General features: G+C 38.8%; 1 protein-coding gene across 3 annotated transcripts; it reads right to left on the bottom strand.

The window, feature by feature from the left end:
• Positions 1–18: 18 nt before the first annotated feature.
• On the bottom strand, positions 19–10544 carry clu (clusterin). Of its 3 annotated transcripts, XM_085133244.1 has the most exons (11): positions 10401–10479; positions 10075–10205; positions 6630–6802; positions 5620–5768; positions 5083–5253; positions 4772–4942; positions 4420–4633; positions 3458–3598; positions 1372–1592; positions 867–1054; positions 19–659 (listed from the first exon to the last, which is right to left on the bottom strand). In XM_085133244.1, exons 3-11 carry the CDS (start codon positions 6745–6747, stop codon positions 647–649), a joined length of 1386 nt encoding a protein of 461 aa, XP_084989370.1. In that variant the 5' UTR covers positions 6748–6802; positions 10075–10205; positions 10401–10479; the 3' UTR covers positions 19–646. The 3 variants fall into 3 exon arrangements, with proteins under 3 accessions (XP_084989370.1, XP_084989368.1, XP_084989371.1); XM_085133242.1 differs by lacking the exon at positions 10075–10205 and having other exon boundaries at positions 10401–10544; XM_085133245.1 differs by lacking the exons at positions 19–659; positions 10075–10205 and having other exon boundaries at positions 863–1054; positions 10401–10544.
• Between the last annotated feature and the right edge of the window lie 4874 nt (positions 10545–15418).

The raw sequence follows: 15418 nt of genomic DNA, 5'->3' as shown, positions 1-15418 counted from the left end.
GTAGACAGGGAAGTGGAATAGGTTAGAGCAGGTTTTATTCAGTTTCTACATATTGCTTCATTTCTAGGCTGTTTTACTGAGCGGCTCAAAGCAATCCTGAACTTCCCAGCTTTGGTCGACGATTTTAATTAAAGCCAATAAATCGTTTTCACCGACTCGATACAGGAAGTATCTGAGCTCTGCAAAAGCAACGATCAAGCCATTAAAGTTACTTCAGTGCTCCAGTTTTCTTCAAATCTTTGCAACCATTCAAAACTTGGTACAATCTTTAATGGAAAAACATTTTTAATCACGTGTGACTGCAGCTGAATGCAAAAAGAATACATTTCAAATCCCACAAAAATAAAACTGCACAAAAAAAGTTGCCTAGTGCCCCCCCTCCCCCGTTAAAGATGCCCATGTTGCCTGTAATACAAGGGCGTTTGTTGGAAGTACTATACACATGAGCGGGGCTGTTATCTACTAAATATCTTCTCTTACAGCAGGTATAATGTAACAATATAAACCTCTGAGGTTAAACTGTGTCGTTTGCAAAAGCAGGACTTGAAGAGGAACATTAGGTTAGCGTCAGGGTTTCAGGTGTGTTTTGATGAATCCAGAACATTCTGTGGTCAGAAGACGATGCAGGTTCAGGAGTAAATCCAGCTTATTTGACGACACTGTGAAAGAATAAATGACAGAGATGGAGATCAGAATCTAGCACTAATCTGTGAACTCTTATCCACAGGCTGTTAACTGTCACGGAGGGCATTAAATCAATGTCACAACAAGTCAAATCTTTTTGAATCCTAGTCCTCTTCCTAACACTTTTAAATAATCCTTTAATTGATGATTTTCTGCCTGCTGCAGTCCTCTCTGACACTCACACACTGGTTTCCTTGTAGCGATCCAGAGCTTCCTGAGCTACCACCTCAGAGAACTTGGGGTCGTTCCAGGGGATTTCGCCCGGTACGGTGAAGTTCATGGGTGGTGAGTCGAAGAGCTTCACGCTCACTTTGGTTTCTCCAGGCTCCTCCTCCCCATCAACCTTCTTCTCAGAGTCCTTGCACATCACCTGTAGCATAAGGAGGTGGTGGTTTTAGCTTTTCAGGGGGTTTCTGTAAGTTGCAGCTGAAACAAATGATTAAAATGACTGATGATAAAGAGAAAAATCGTTTCTGGATCTTTCAGAAGTTGGATAATTTTGCAGGATTTGGTGTTTTTCTTTGTCTTGTAATAGCTGTGGGCAGATACTGGTACTTAGACACCTAACATGAGTTTTTCAGGTAATAAAAATAGAAGTGTTGAAAAGCATAACTATATCTAGATAACAAATTACAACCATAATATCGCATATTTTAAATTAAGGTCAAATGAAGCAACAGTACTTACCGCCTGAACACTGAAGATGCCGTCGCTGGTGTTGTTTGCGAGAGAAGACACCCAGCCGAACTGCCTGTTGAACAAATCCAAGATGGAGGAGGTGTTGAACATCTGCTCTTCGAACCTCTTCAGGAGGGAGTCGTACTGCTGGGTGAAACGCTCGGCCAAGGCCAGAGCCTCCTCCAGCTCCTCCTTCAGGGGGCCCTCCAGAGGTTTCTTCCCGGAGCAGTCTGTGAGGGAAAAACATCATCGTGGAGCTTGAGTAAAGTTGGAAAATCACTTAACTGCTACATCAGGCTTAAATTAATTAGATAAATGCTGACCCCACCCCCTCTTTTTTTAAAAATTCAACCACTAATGCAGTCTCCTAGTTTGGTTTCTACCTTCTACTTTCCAAAAAGTCCATTAAAAGTAAAGTAAACAATGAAATAAAATACTACTCTGTGCTTGCTGTAATTGAGGAAGAAAGGCAAACTTATCCTCACAAATACTACACACAAGATGGGGAGTGAGTCATCTCTAAGGCATTAACTCAAAAGCGTTGTCACGCATACATGTTTCAATTTCAGAATAGTCTGCAGTTATGCTATAGGCAAGCAGACCCGCTGATATTTAGCAGCTGTGACTATTATATATATGCAAGACTGCACATAATGTGTAGGTATGAATGCACTTGTATGTGCATATGGGCCAGTGGTAGGTCACTGGTAAGTTGGATGAATATTGCTATCATTTATTAGACAGGAAAGAGGGGTAGTTATTGTCTTCCTGCTTCTTTTTGAGCATAAATTTGAGTTACTTATATTCAGACAATAATGCATCGGATTTTTTTGCCAATATATTCTTTATTCTTTTAAATGTTTGAAATAAACGTAGCTAATTTTGTCCAAACAATTGAGCTACATGTTTCTTACCCTCACTATTGCAACAGTTACTACGATATTTCAACGTAAGGCAAAAAGTTCAACCTGCTGGTTGTGGTAAAATCCTTAACAGGTCACGGTTATTCATCCTCTGCGATCCTACATCTGTACATTCAAGTTTTGTTGGTCTCAATTTCAGATACGCCACATAGACAAACACCTAAAGGAGCTGCTTGGTCATGCTACGAAGCTCCAGGTGCACAGTTTATGTGCTGATATTGATGCCAGAGGAGGATTGGAGCTCTGCCTTATTTGCCTCAGCACTTAGCGACCCTGTTCTATAACTTTGTGGCTGAGTTGCTTTGGTTCCTAAACTCTTCCACTTTGCATTATTACCACCTACAGTTGATCATAAAAAATCTGGGGGCAAAGTCATTTCCCGAATTGATTTGTTGCAGTAGTGGCATCCAATAATAGCACCACACTCCATTGAATGAGGTCTTCAGAATGAGCCGTTCATTCACAGACTGCATGACTAAGTGTTTTACTTTATACAATGTAGCAATGGGACTGAAAAACACCTGAATTACAAGAATAAGAGACACTGCAGACTGTTACTTCTGTCCAGACCGGAGTATTTTAGTTAAGACAACCGTACATAGAGCCTTGATATTATGCCACTGATTTAAAAATGAAAAACAGGGAAACAAAGAGTTCCAGCTGCTTTTCATTGTTTAAAACTGAAACTATAATTTAGAGCTAGTTCAAATCAACTAGCTGACGGATCCCTCTGAGCGCAAAAACAAAACAAAGCTCTTTGTATTTTCCGAGAGTCTATAAATAGATGCTTTTGTGTCAGAGCCCAGTTCTGTCCTGTCGTTTAATGGAAGAGTAACAATAGCATCATCAACACAAAGGAAGAGATCACATGATTAAATTACACTCTCTTTATAAATATTAATTGTGCTGCTCTAATCAAGACATCCCTGGATCATTATTCAGGTCTCAGTGCGTGGCTTCCTGCCAGTCGAATTTGGATGAAAGGCAGTTTGAAGAGGCCCTCATAGCTGTTAAATAGCTTCTTATATTATTTTTTTTAAATAATGAAGGATGATGTTTTAATTTATTTTGGTAATATTTCCCATATGCTCCATCTTAACTATTTTTACTCCTGTATCCATCTTAACAGGGGGAATAAAAGGTATTAGTCAACGAACGAGACACCATCTTACCAATGTGCTGGATTTCTTTGCACTTCTGACACTCGTCGCGGAACTTGAAGCAGCCGGCTGAGTTGCGACGGATCTCTCTGCAGGTCATCCTGCCGTTACCGTAAGGTTTGGTGATGATCACGTCCTCATTTACGTTACCATCTGTGTGAATGACACAAACGCGCGTTATGAATGTTTCATGTGAAAATAAAACCCAACAGTGATGTGCCTTTGCACACGAATTTAATTTGTCTTGTCTGAATGTCACTATTGGTCATGTGACTCCACAGAAATCAGAGGAGATTTGCTTTTCATTTAAGCTAAACCAATTATTACCTAGTAAGTTATTTACCAGCCAATGCAGCAATGCCGTTTACAGCTGCATAGGTATATATTACATCTAAGTTATAGCCACAAAACCTTAATTATGCATTTTCAATCATATCATCATTTTGACAAAAAAACACCTAACAACATACTAAAGTCACAGACCAAACGGTACTCTAATGGCATTAATACAATTTTATGTTTATGGTCTCAAGCTATTACTTGAGACTATAGTCTGATCACGAACCTGTTCACTGAGATCAAAGATCAAGTAAATGGTGGATAGTCAATAGTCACTAAAGGCTTCTATATACCCTGACTACCTTTTGCAACCAGACGAACCTGTTCACTGAGATCAAAGATCAAGTAAATGGTGGATAGTCAATAGTCACTAAAGGCTTCTATATACCCTGACTACCTTTTGCAACCAGATGAGTTGAACCCCCCCTGGTGGTCATTACAAAGAATGCAACTTGAGGGTCCACAAGCGACGTCCACATTTTATAGACAGTCTGTAGTTAGACTTAAAAGCTCTCAGCACACATTACTTTCATTAAAACGAGGGGGTTTTGAGTTTACAGCATGTGTGATTCTGCAGCCGATAGCTCTCTAGATACTTTCTGAATAAAAACATTGAACCCAACAGAAAAACCTACCCTCATTGGGAACAGTGTCACTGTCCATGTCCATCATGGAGCCCATGGAACTGAAGAAGTTCCGGCTCATTCCCATCATAGGGGAGAACAAGTTCTGGAAGCCGTGGAAAGGATCGTGGAACAGAGAGCGAATGCTTCTGCCGTGGCGAGCGTACGGTGACAGGAAGTTAGGCAAATAGATCACAGGAGGGCTGTAGTGCACATAATCGGCCACCTGAAAACAACAAATACAGAGACCGAGCTGATGCTGGTGCTGATGTGGTGAGTGAGTGTGTTTGCTGTATACTTGTTCAAAGACGAAGTGGTGCTTAAAGATTTATTCTGCACATAAACAAGCAAAGGTAAACCGTACCTTCATGCTATCTGTGAATATGTTGTCCACGCCGTCGGCCATCTCTGTGTATTTTTCCTCCAGGTTCTTGAACTCTCTGTTCTGCCGTTGTCCTTCTTGCTCCAGGATGTCAATCTTCTCTCCATTGATCCAGATGGAGAAAGGAGATGTTCTATTCAGAACCTCCTCCAGCTGCAGACCGAAGGAGCAGGTTTCATTTCAAATCAAATTTAAAATGTCTTTCATGGCTTAATATTTCAGGGGAGAGAAGAAGAATGATGAAGGGGAAAGGATGAGATATGCATAGTGTTGTATCTCCTTTAGTGTCTGACCTGACGTCCCACCAGTCCAGATCCACTGCTGCAGGTTCGGGAGTAGTATTTCACACAGGTGTTCTTCAGACAAGGCTTGCACTCCTCCCACAGAGCCTTCATGGTCTCGTTACAAACCTCCTCCTCCTTCTCCAGCTCGGCCTCCATCTCCTGAGCTGTACGCATTGCTTCCTATACATTAAAACATCCAACTTTATTCTGGCCCCATCTTTGGTAATAATTATCTCGTCCTTTTGTGTTAAATGTGAGAATCGTCAGTTTAGAGTTACACGTGTAGAAAATTTTCTGCAGTAAATTCTCTCAGGAAATATGTTCTTATCTGCAGCAGGGACAGATTTAAGTGAAAAAAAGAGAACACTTTCTCGCTGTTAAACATTTAAAAACAAAGTCTAAACCACTGGAACATGAAAAAATGACTTTTCTGTGTGTTGTGGCCCAAAAGACTCAAATCACTAGACATCTTTACTTCACTTATTTCCCTAGAGCATCGCCAACAAAGGTACTGTTAAAACATATAGTACTTAATATTAGTGCTACCTCTTTCTTCTGCTCGGTTTTCTTCAGATCATCCAAAAACCTCTTGTGCTCCTCTGAAGATTTCTGCATCACACTCTTCATTTCCTTCACTCCATTGATGGCATTTTCAATTTGTCCATCCAGATACTTTTCTCCCTGAATGGAAATCTCTGTAAACCACAAACAACACGCAGAAAATGTTAACTTCCATAAAATGGCTTTGAATGTTACTGATACTATATGATGTCTGTTCTGTTTGTTCTGCTCACTGTCAACTTCTGCTCAGGCGATTATTTTATTCTACATATCCTAAGGGGTCCAGTATGTAGAATCACAGCACAAATGTAACACAGACCTGGACATTTATGCATTATCTTCTCAGAATAAATTCAGAATTAATCATTAAATTAACCTCAGCACCCTGTCTGTCATCCACAGACTCCAGTCTGTAGAGTCCCAGCTGCAGTGTATTTTATCATCCTGGAGGAACCAAAAGACATTTGAAGGGAAGACTAACAAACCACAAATGTGCTCATGCAGATAGAATATCAACTACCCTGTGTCTAGACACAACACGGACCTCCATAACAGTAATGCATGCATATTACAAGCCCCTTGGCATTGCACAAATCACAGAAATTTGACAGACAAGGAGATCTGCATGAATACTAAATATCCAGGCCTAATTGAGGGGCCTAGATTTTATTGGTTATTGTTAACACCTTTGTTTGTTTATCTATTTCCTTTAACTATTTTTTTAATCTTTTATGCTGCTCTTTGACTCAACTTTAACAAATATGCTTGAAAAAAAATGACACTATCTTCAATACCTTTAGTTTTATAGCACTAATGGAAGATTCCTATTAGTGGATTTCTTTTCTTTTGAAAAGAAATCTGTTGCCCTATTAAAAACAATTTATCTAGATAACCCTAACATTACTGCCGCAACTACCAAGTTTTTAACGTCATCAGATCAATCCTTTTGTGTGAACTCGCCCTTTAAACCCTTTTCCCACACCCTGCAAACTTACGGTTAAGATCTTCTTTTGTCGGAGGAAGGATACAGCTGGCTGAGGCCACCAGAAGAGCCACCAAGGCCAAAGACTCTTTCGAGCCTTTCCTCTTCATCATCATCATCATCATTAGCATCCTCTCTGACTCTTACAGGGCCAGCAGGTAATGATGTGAATATGATGCCAAAGACCTGGAATGTAAATCAAACACACTTTCAGTCCAAACTGACTCTGGACTGTGAAAAATGTCATTGCACAGACTCCTTATCTCCACCAGAGGGCGATGGAACCTGGAGAAAAAGCAGGTGGGCAGCTACGCAGTAAAAAAATCATCACGTTTGCTCAGCGGTTTTGTGCCCTTACATGGCAACAGCTAAAAATAACCAATCAATAACACTAAATAATTCAAACTGATGAACATCTTATTCGTCCCCAGTTTCAATCATTAGAGGAAGTTATGAGTTCAGATCAGCGTTCTCCTGCGACACTGACCAAAGTGCCTTTCAAAGGCATTATATAATAGAACAGCAGGCTCTTTCTCCGTTTACCCATTTCTTCTCTGACGTGTGCTTGGTCAGCTGCCCGTTCACCCAACAATGACATATTCAGCAGAGGATGTCTGTGGTGTATGACCCCCCGCTCACGCTGACATGAGGCGGACAAAGACAGAGAAGTTCATCAGTCAGTTGGACCAGGCTTCTCTCCTCTCTGTGCAGCTTTTCCCCAAGCAGCATAAATAATCTCTCCCATGTGGGAGTCTAATCTCTGCTGATTATTTCTGCAGTCGGCAATAATCCTTATTTTCTCTAGCTGAACTTTGCTGATTCACTGAGTTTTTCTGGAGCCTTCTGGAGATTAGTCTTTATCAGGATTAGCTCAGTGTTTAACCATCCATAATAACCAAAATTACACACTTACACAATTACACACCATTAGATAATACGCGTGCTTACTTGACACAAAACATAACAGAAAGGAAAAAAAATCTACTTAGAAGACTTTTTTTTAAAGGATATTTTTGTTTTGTTTGCAGAACTTGGCGCACACAGTGGAAAGGCTGCCCATTTCTATGGTGGTTAAATCGGACGTAGCTTTTGCTGTGGATCAAATTTGGAAGAATTACAACTAAGAATTTTTCAAGACTCTTATGAAACTCTTCATGCTGATTTAGAGTTTTGATTGAGCAAAAGGGTAGTTACACAGATGCTTTCAGGCTTAAAGAGCTAACTGATCACATAAAAAGCAGACATTGCTTAATATGAAAGTATACTGAAAACATTTAAGGAAGGATTCGTTGGTTTCCAAAAATCAGGAAAATCACTGATGTAGAGGATAGCCAATGTCTTCCACAAGATTTGTGAATGGGCAAATCTGTCATGTTGAGACAAGATAAACATATTTTTCTTTCTTCTAAACTGCTGGAAATAAGATTCAGCCAACGGCACATTTACCCCTCTAGTTCTGTTCTTAATGAGTGTGTCTTCATGCAGACACACTGCAAGCTCCAAGTACTTCAGGTGAAGCAAAGCGTTTGCACACCCAGTATAAAAGCACAGGTTTTAGGAGTGTCTTGCTCATCTTCTACAGTGTGTTTTTGTTTGCAGTCACTCGCCCACAATGTCCTCCTGTTTCTAAGGAAACAAGCAGAGTACAGTATGCATACAAATTTGCTGCAACACCCCAAAAACGGTCAAGACCTTTTGCATTGTTTGGTAGTTGATCTGTTTATATTTCCTGTTCCCTTTATTTATTCAACCCTCTCCTACTGAATGTACTCAATCATCCTACTGAAAGAGGGCCATTCATACCCATGACTCTGCATGGGTTCAGTCAAATAAGAATATTTAAGATGACCTGCAGATCAGCTTACACACTCTTCCCCAGAATCAGTATGAAAGCTTTGCTATCTTTGGAAACTTCTTGGGTCTGCTTGCACTATATGATTAAATGTCCACAGCGAATTAATAATTACTAATCAGAAAAGGTTTATGGCATCTTAAAATAGTTTAAATTTTGATTTTTTGTGTCCATTGTCTGTGTTCTTGTTACAGTACACAGTATAGTCTTAAATCAGCGCTGATGTAACCTTCCTGGATATTTTTTTTCAGTCCTTCAAAAACTGCAAAATGTCATCAGCTGTTCTAAATCCAGCAGGGCTGGACTGGACGTCCACCTGGGAGCAGAAAAAATGTCCCACTTTCTGCTGCTTATATGAACTTTCTGAGTTTTTAAACATACAGCAAACACAGTGAGGTCATTATCCACATAATACTAAACGTCTTGCTTAATTAGAGCATGCCAGGAACTAGAAGGTTTGTAAACACTATTTCCAATCCAGCCTTTTGTAATGAGAGAAAAAAATAACGACTAAGGCCAGATGTTCAGTGAGGGCAAAGAATGAGCAATGCTGACATGAAAAGCACAGAAAAAACAGTGAGAGAGAGAGAGATGGAGAGAAAGTTAGGCAAATAAAAAGTATTAACAATGCACGGGCCCAGTTGTGTTAAATGCTGAACAACAGCTGCAAGGATCCTGGTTACACAGCTGAAATACCAACACTCCGCCTCTCCAGATGTTCCTCTAGAAAGTTCAGCATTACCAGTATGACATCAACATCTGCTCAGTCTCCCACACGTCACCTTTATTTTTCTGGAAGTATTTATTTACTGTTGTAAATATTTTATTTGACACTTAGATTACTATTAAAAGACATTTAGTACTGAGAAATGAAATCTTGGCTGCTGAAGAGTAATTTGGTCATTTTTAAAGCAAACCTCTGCCACTTTAAGCATCGGGAACACAACAAATGTGTTTGTCTGATGTTGTAGTTTATGTTTATAAAATCAGAAAAATACAAAATGTCTTGCTAATTTTGTTTTTTTGCATTTTGTTATTGTAACATTTATCTCATACAAATTACACTTTATACTCAAAAACAGCTTACACTACCATAACTTTGTATTTATGACGTTGTTGCCCTACAGTATACTGCTGCACAACTATTGGCACATTTCACTTATAAAGTTTAATATTTTGCAATGATTTAATTAAATTTCTTTCATTTTATTCTACTATTTCTTTATTAAACTAGTGTTACGGTGACAGTGAAATTACCCAGGTATTTCTAAAATATCTTGCCTGATAGATTTGCTCCTTTTGCTTCTGTTCCCCCATTAATGACTTTCCTGGTGCTTAAATAAGAAGGGGGAAAAATGGACTAATCTGTCAAAAATGGGACACTGGCCTCATTATTTAAAGTGTTTGAGGACTTCTTCACCCATAGGACTTAACTGTCCTATAGGCATGAAGGAGTCAGGGCTATTTCTATTTCTAAACCAGAAAATGTAACAATAATAATAAAGATCCAGCAATGCTTTAATAGTTTAACATTTTAAAACCTGCAAACATGCATGTGATTACAGATTTATAATTTAGTTTCACGTTTTTATTTTTATTTACGCACCAAGCACTGCGTAAAATGCTGAAGCGTGTTATTGAAGTAAACCACAGCGGGACGTCATCCCCCCTAATCCAGTTGTTTTGATCCAGAGATGGAGGTCACACCCATGAGTAAGCAATTTAAACAGCAATCACCTTCAGTCAGCACGGCCGCATGAAAGGGAATAACACGACATGGTTTAATTAATAAGTTAGAAGTGATTTTTACAGTCTGACGTTTTATCTGCAAAACCTGCAAAAATGCAAACGAGGTCTGTTCTGTTTTGTTTAAATATGTTATAGCTTATATAAAAACACCGACCTGCAAAAAGCAAAGCTCCTCTGACTCACCTCTGTTTGTTTCCTGAGACTCCAGCTCGTCCGAAGCTGCCCCAGGCTCGCTGCTGCTCTTATTTATACCAGCGGATAACGGGGACGGTGCAGACATGTGATTCACTGACCAAGCACGCTGCTGCCGCCGCATCCAGCTCTCAAAAGTACCGCAATGTGAACACCAACTTCCTGTAATACGCTTCAAAATAAACCTTTAGAAAACAAAACGAAAATATTTTCACGTAAATTGCTCAGTTTCAGTTTAGGAATTGCAGTTCAGTAATTCTACTTACCTCTTGTAAATTTTTAACAACAAATATGGATAGACTTGCCAAACATGTTTTCTTTCTTTTTAAAACGGAATCATTTGAATAAGTCTGAACAGTGCCTGTCAGAAACCTCCAAAACTAGATGATTAAGATCATGTAATAACACTACAAAATATAAAAGGACAACATTTCAATAGTTGGAACTGACATCTGCTTTGCTGATTAGAAAAAAAAGGCAAAAAAGAACATAATAATAAATAAATTATTGAACAACAACAATAACAAAAAGGAACAATTAAAACAAACTGATATTTTAAAATGACGCATTTAGTAAAAAGATAATATTTTTGGGCTGTAACATAAAATTAATAACAAAAACTTTTCACATATCTATCTATCTATCTATCTATCTATCTATCTATCTATCTATCTATCTATCTATCTATCTATCTATCTATCTACCTTCATATAATATGTATTTGTATTAAAACTAATACAACAGTAATAACAATATTAGACTCCTACACCTTTAACGTGGTACATCCCAGAATGAATGAGGGCCCTAAAATAAAATAAAAATCAGGCCAATTAATTATGTTGAGTTTTTTTTGTGTAGAATACCTTTTTTGTAAGATGTAACACACGTGCTCCTATCAAGATAGTCTTCAATTAATATTTTATAACTGATTATATGTTATTGTGTTCCCTAACACTCTATTTAAATTAAATTCAGATTCGTTCATAAATTTGATGTACTTTTCTTCCCCACATGCTTCTTCCACAAATTACGGAAAGCAGACTTTTATTTTGACATAAAAAATGTTTCCTGTCATGGTTGCGTTCAATTGCTTCTGGCTTGACATCAGTGAGAAGACTTTTCCAGAAGTTTTTTGTCCTTTATTGGCACCTCTCAGAGGTGGTGAGCAGACACAGAAACACTTGACTCATCCTGACAGTGACTCAACATTTAAAACGTTTCTTTATCGGCATTTTACCAAACCACACTGGAAAAACACTGTTTCATAACAACCAACAAAATACTGCCTGTAATAAACTACTGAGGATGTAAGCTTCCTAATGGATATACTATTATATAAGTATAAATATAAAAGTACACAATGTAATATTTGGGTTAAATTAGTTTGCTGTATTGTTGTATATACAGTGTTTGTGTTTAGTCATAATCACACGATTCTTCTTTCTCTACAACAGATGCTGTTCAAAAGGATTTACACTGTTTAAAGAAACAGGATTCCTGATGTTACTAATAAGAATGAATGAGGAATGAATGAATTCAGAATAAAATGACATTTGTGCTGTTCCCTTTGCTTGAGATCTTCTGTAAATATATAATGTGGTTGATCTTGCTAAATGAATTTGGGCTGAGTTGAAAAGACTTGAAAAGCTTTGTTTATTTCTATAAGACAGAAAATACTAGTGTTGAAGTTAAGTGGGAAATACTGAAAAAAATGTTACCGGGGGTTATAGTTCTATTTTTTAAAGCTTCACTTAACACAAAGACCCAACAAGGCTGGAGTAGGCTCCTGTTTTGCTGATGACAGTGAGTTTTCAGATAAATTCAAGGACTAAGTGTTATCTTAAAAATAGATAATTCTGAAAAACAAAAGCTCCCAAAACTGAAAAACAGAGCTGCATGTATTTGCTGATCTACAGCTGATGTTTTGCACTTGCATGTTTGTCCCAGGGGAGCAACGTAATACAAACTCTAGTTAAAAAAACTCAGAGGTCACCGAGATTGTTTTGACACTAGTCATTCTGCACCTGCTTTCCATAAGTGTGAGAGGGATTATGGAAATTTGAAACATATGACCGAGGACTGTAGGAAAGTTAAAACAGAAGAATCTGCTCACGAATGCACGTCAAATACAAATGCAGTTACAGTCCAAGTGTCTTTAAACACAATTAATCCTCCTAATAAACAACTTACAAGGGCTTGTGTCATCTCAGGGCACGGATGTTCCAGTAAATCTCATGGACACGCACAAAGACGCACAAACACAGCGGGTAAAACACAAATTCTTTTGTTGTGCGTCAGCTGCAGTCATGTCTCTGCAGAGCTGTGATCGGCAGTGTTAGTTAGATGTTAGTCTTTAAACAGCTCTGCAGCTTAAATTGTGTGGTTTCGATCAGTCTAATGCAAGTACAGACTAACCTGTTCGACACTCCTTAGTAAAGTTGTTCATAGAGGCATCCGTGTCCTCTTAGAGTCACAGCAGTTGAGTGGTTTGATCAAACTGGTGTTTCATAGATTAGAAACAGCAATAAACACACAGTATACTAAATTCCCATGCTTTTTTTGTGACAAAGTGTAAAAGTAAAGTTCCTACACTAGGTGGCACAAACTCCATTCTTATAAGGTCTCCTCTTCCCAGGACTTAAAGTTTGAAGACTTACAGTGAGGGTGCTTGACTGGATTGTTTAATGCTTTCCAAACATCATTAGCACACTCGTGGTTACATTTCCAACTTAAAATATTTTACATCTTGACCTTGAAACAATAGAAAAATTCAGATGACAACACAAATTTGGCATTTATTTATTTTTAACCTGTTTATATTAAATATAAACATGTTAAATAGTCTTATATTTAAGCTATTTAATCTGTGAAGTTACAAGCCAGAGCTGGTTATTACGCAAATAGGCACACAATTCTGATGAGATGAGAATATATTGACAGGAAGAGCAGTTTTGATAAACAGTCTTTAAAAACATGCACTATTTTATCTAAGCTCAAGTTCAACACAATATCTAATCAACCAATCACATAGCAGCGGCTCAGCATGTACACACGCTGGAGATGACCTACTGAAGTTCAAACTGAGCATTAGAATTGGGTAAAAAGTTAATTTAAAGTTTTGAAAGTGGCATGGTTCTTGGTGCCAAATGCGCTGGTCTGAGTATTTTAACTCCGTCCAACTTGATACTTGCAAGGTGTAGCTAATGAAGTGTTCTGAACTCTGTTGCAGGTGATGTATTCAGGATAGCACCTTGTTCTAGCTACCTTCTAGGGGTCAACATCGGGGCTCACTGGCCTCCACCTTACTCTCCCAGCACCATCTTCAAAATTCTTTGTCCAGTATTTCTTCCATCTTTCCTCTACACATGGATAAACCACCTTAGCCTTGTCTCTCTAAATTTGTTGCTCCCGGTCATTCCCCCCAAAGTCTTAGCATCTTCCTCCAGCTCTGCCTCCTGTCTTTTTGTTAGTACCACCATCTCCAAACACTACGTCACCCCTTTACCAGTTCCTCCACTTACTGTCCTTCCTACCCATATTGTGCCCCCAGTGGCTGGTAAGACAAATATAGCAACAAAATTAAACACTGCTGTGCTTAAATTCTTTAAAGAAGTCCTTTGAAAGAACCAAAGCAAAGATTCGGCTCCTCTGAGTGGTGGGCTGACATTAGACAAGGCATGCAGGACATCTGCTGTATGTAACACAACAGTAAGAAAGCAATGACCTCATCCTTCAGAATTCCTGACAATGAGAGGTAACAGAGAGTGAAAGCGAGAGAAATACTATACCAGTGAAACATCATGCTCAGGCATTCTGGGAAATGTGTTTTAAATTTACAATTTGTAATTTGTAATAGAAAACCAAGTCGGAAAGGTCGGATGAATTTGTCATCTGCAACTCACATTAATTAATTGATTGGTGAACACATCCAGTGAAGCATTTAGCTTCCAGGGATACATTTTATGGTTTGTGTTGTGTTGCTTGACCAACCATCTTTGTTTTGGTCAAAAAGTGCCCTGTAATTATTATTGCCACATGAGCTGATGAACACCAAAACAGAGGTCAAAGAAGATTAGCCATACATTTGCTAAGATGTCAAAAACACGACTTCAAACAAATGGAATTGGTTTTAGCCACATACACATATTTTCAAATTAAGCCTCACACACTGTGGTTTACAGTTTCTCTTTCCTTTCAAAAAGTAGTAGACACCAACCAAACCCTGCCCCTACTCAGTTTTTGGCACTAAGTGGCCAAAAACCGATTTTATAGATCAAAATCAGACTTAAATGCAGTTCCTAATTGACTTGTACACTACAGATGATGTGAGATAAACCATCCGCACTCACTGCTGCTTCCTTTATTTGAGCTGTGTGATGTAGTTCCAAACGCTACAAGGCAGCAAATTTGTTTTTCACAAATTCAACATTTTAACTTCACGCAGACCAGCAGCGCTCACTGTTAAAGCTAACAGTTTTATGGCCTGGAAGTATGTTCAACTTGTTTTCCTCAGTTTTGATGATTTACCAGCAACTGATCTAGTGTTGCTAAACCTGTTGCCAATCTGTTGCGTGACCCATAGCAAATGTACTTTACACCCAGTGTGAATATGCGTTAGTTCATACAGGTGTTGACAAAGTGTGGTGTACTGTTGCGTGTGTGTGCCAGCTGCCAGGCTGCGGCTGTGTTCACTTGGATAACTACTGAACTGAAACCATCCAGCTCTGAAGCCATGATTTTGAGTATTTCAGTATATACACATGCAAGCAGAGAGCTTACTCCGCTGATGTCTAACACAAAACATCATTATCAACAGGCTTAATTGGTCCCACTGGCATGCTGAATGACCGTGGCTAACAGACCATGGGAGAACTTCAAACATTCGGATGATTCTGGTATCAATTTAGGGAAGAATGTGTTTCTGTGTGGATGGATGTGTGAGTGCGCTGGAATGTGCGTCAACGAAGCTGATTATAAAAACCCCAAACTGCACAGTGTGATCAAAGCCC

Source organism: Neolamprologus multifasciatus, chromosome 15 (assembly GCF_963576455.1).
Source record: "Neolamprologus multifasciatus chromosome 15, fNeoMul1.2, whole genome shotgun sequence".
Lineage (NCBI taxonomy): Eukaryota > Metazoa > Chordata > Actinopteri > Cichliformes > Cichlidae > Neolamprologus > Neolamprologus multifasciatus.
The sequence above is the reverse complement of the archived record's forward strand: the minus strand, read 5'-3'. Positions and strand labels throughout refer to the sequence as shown.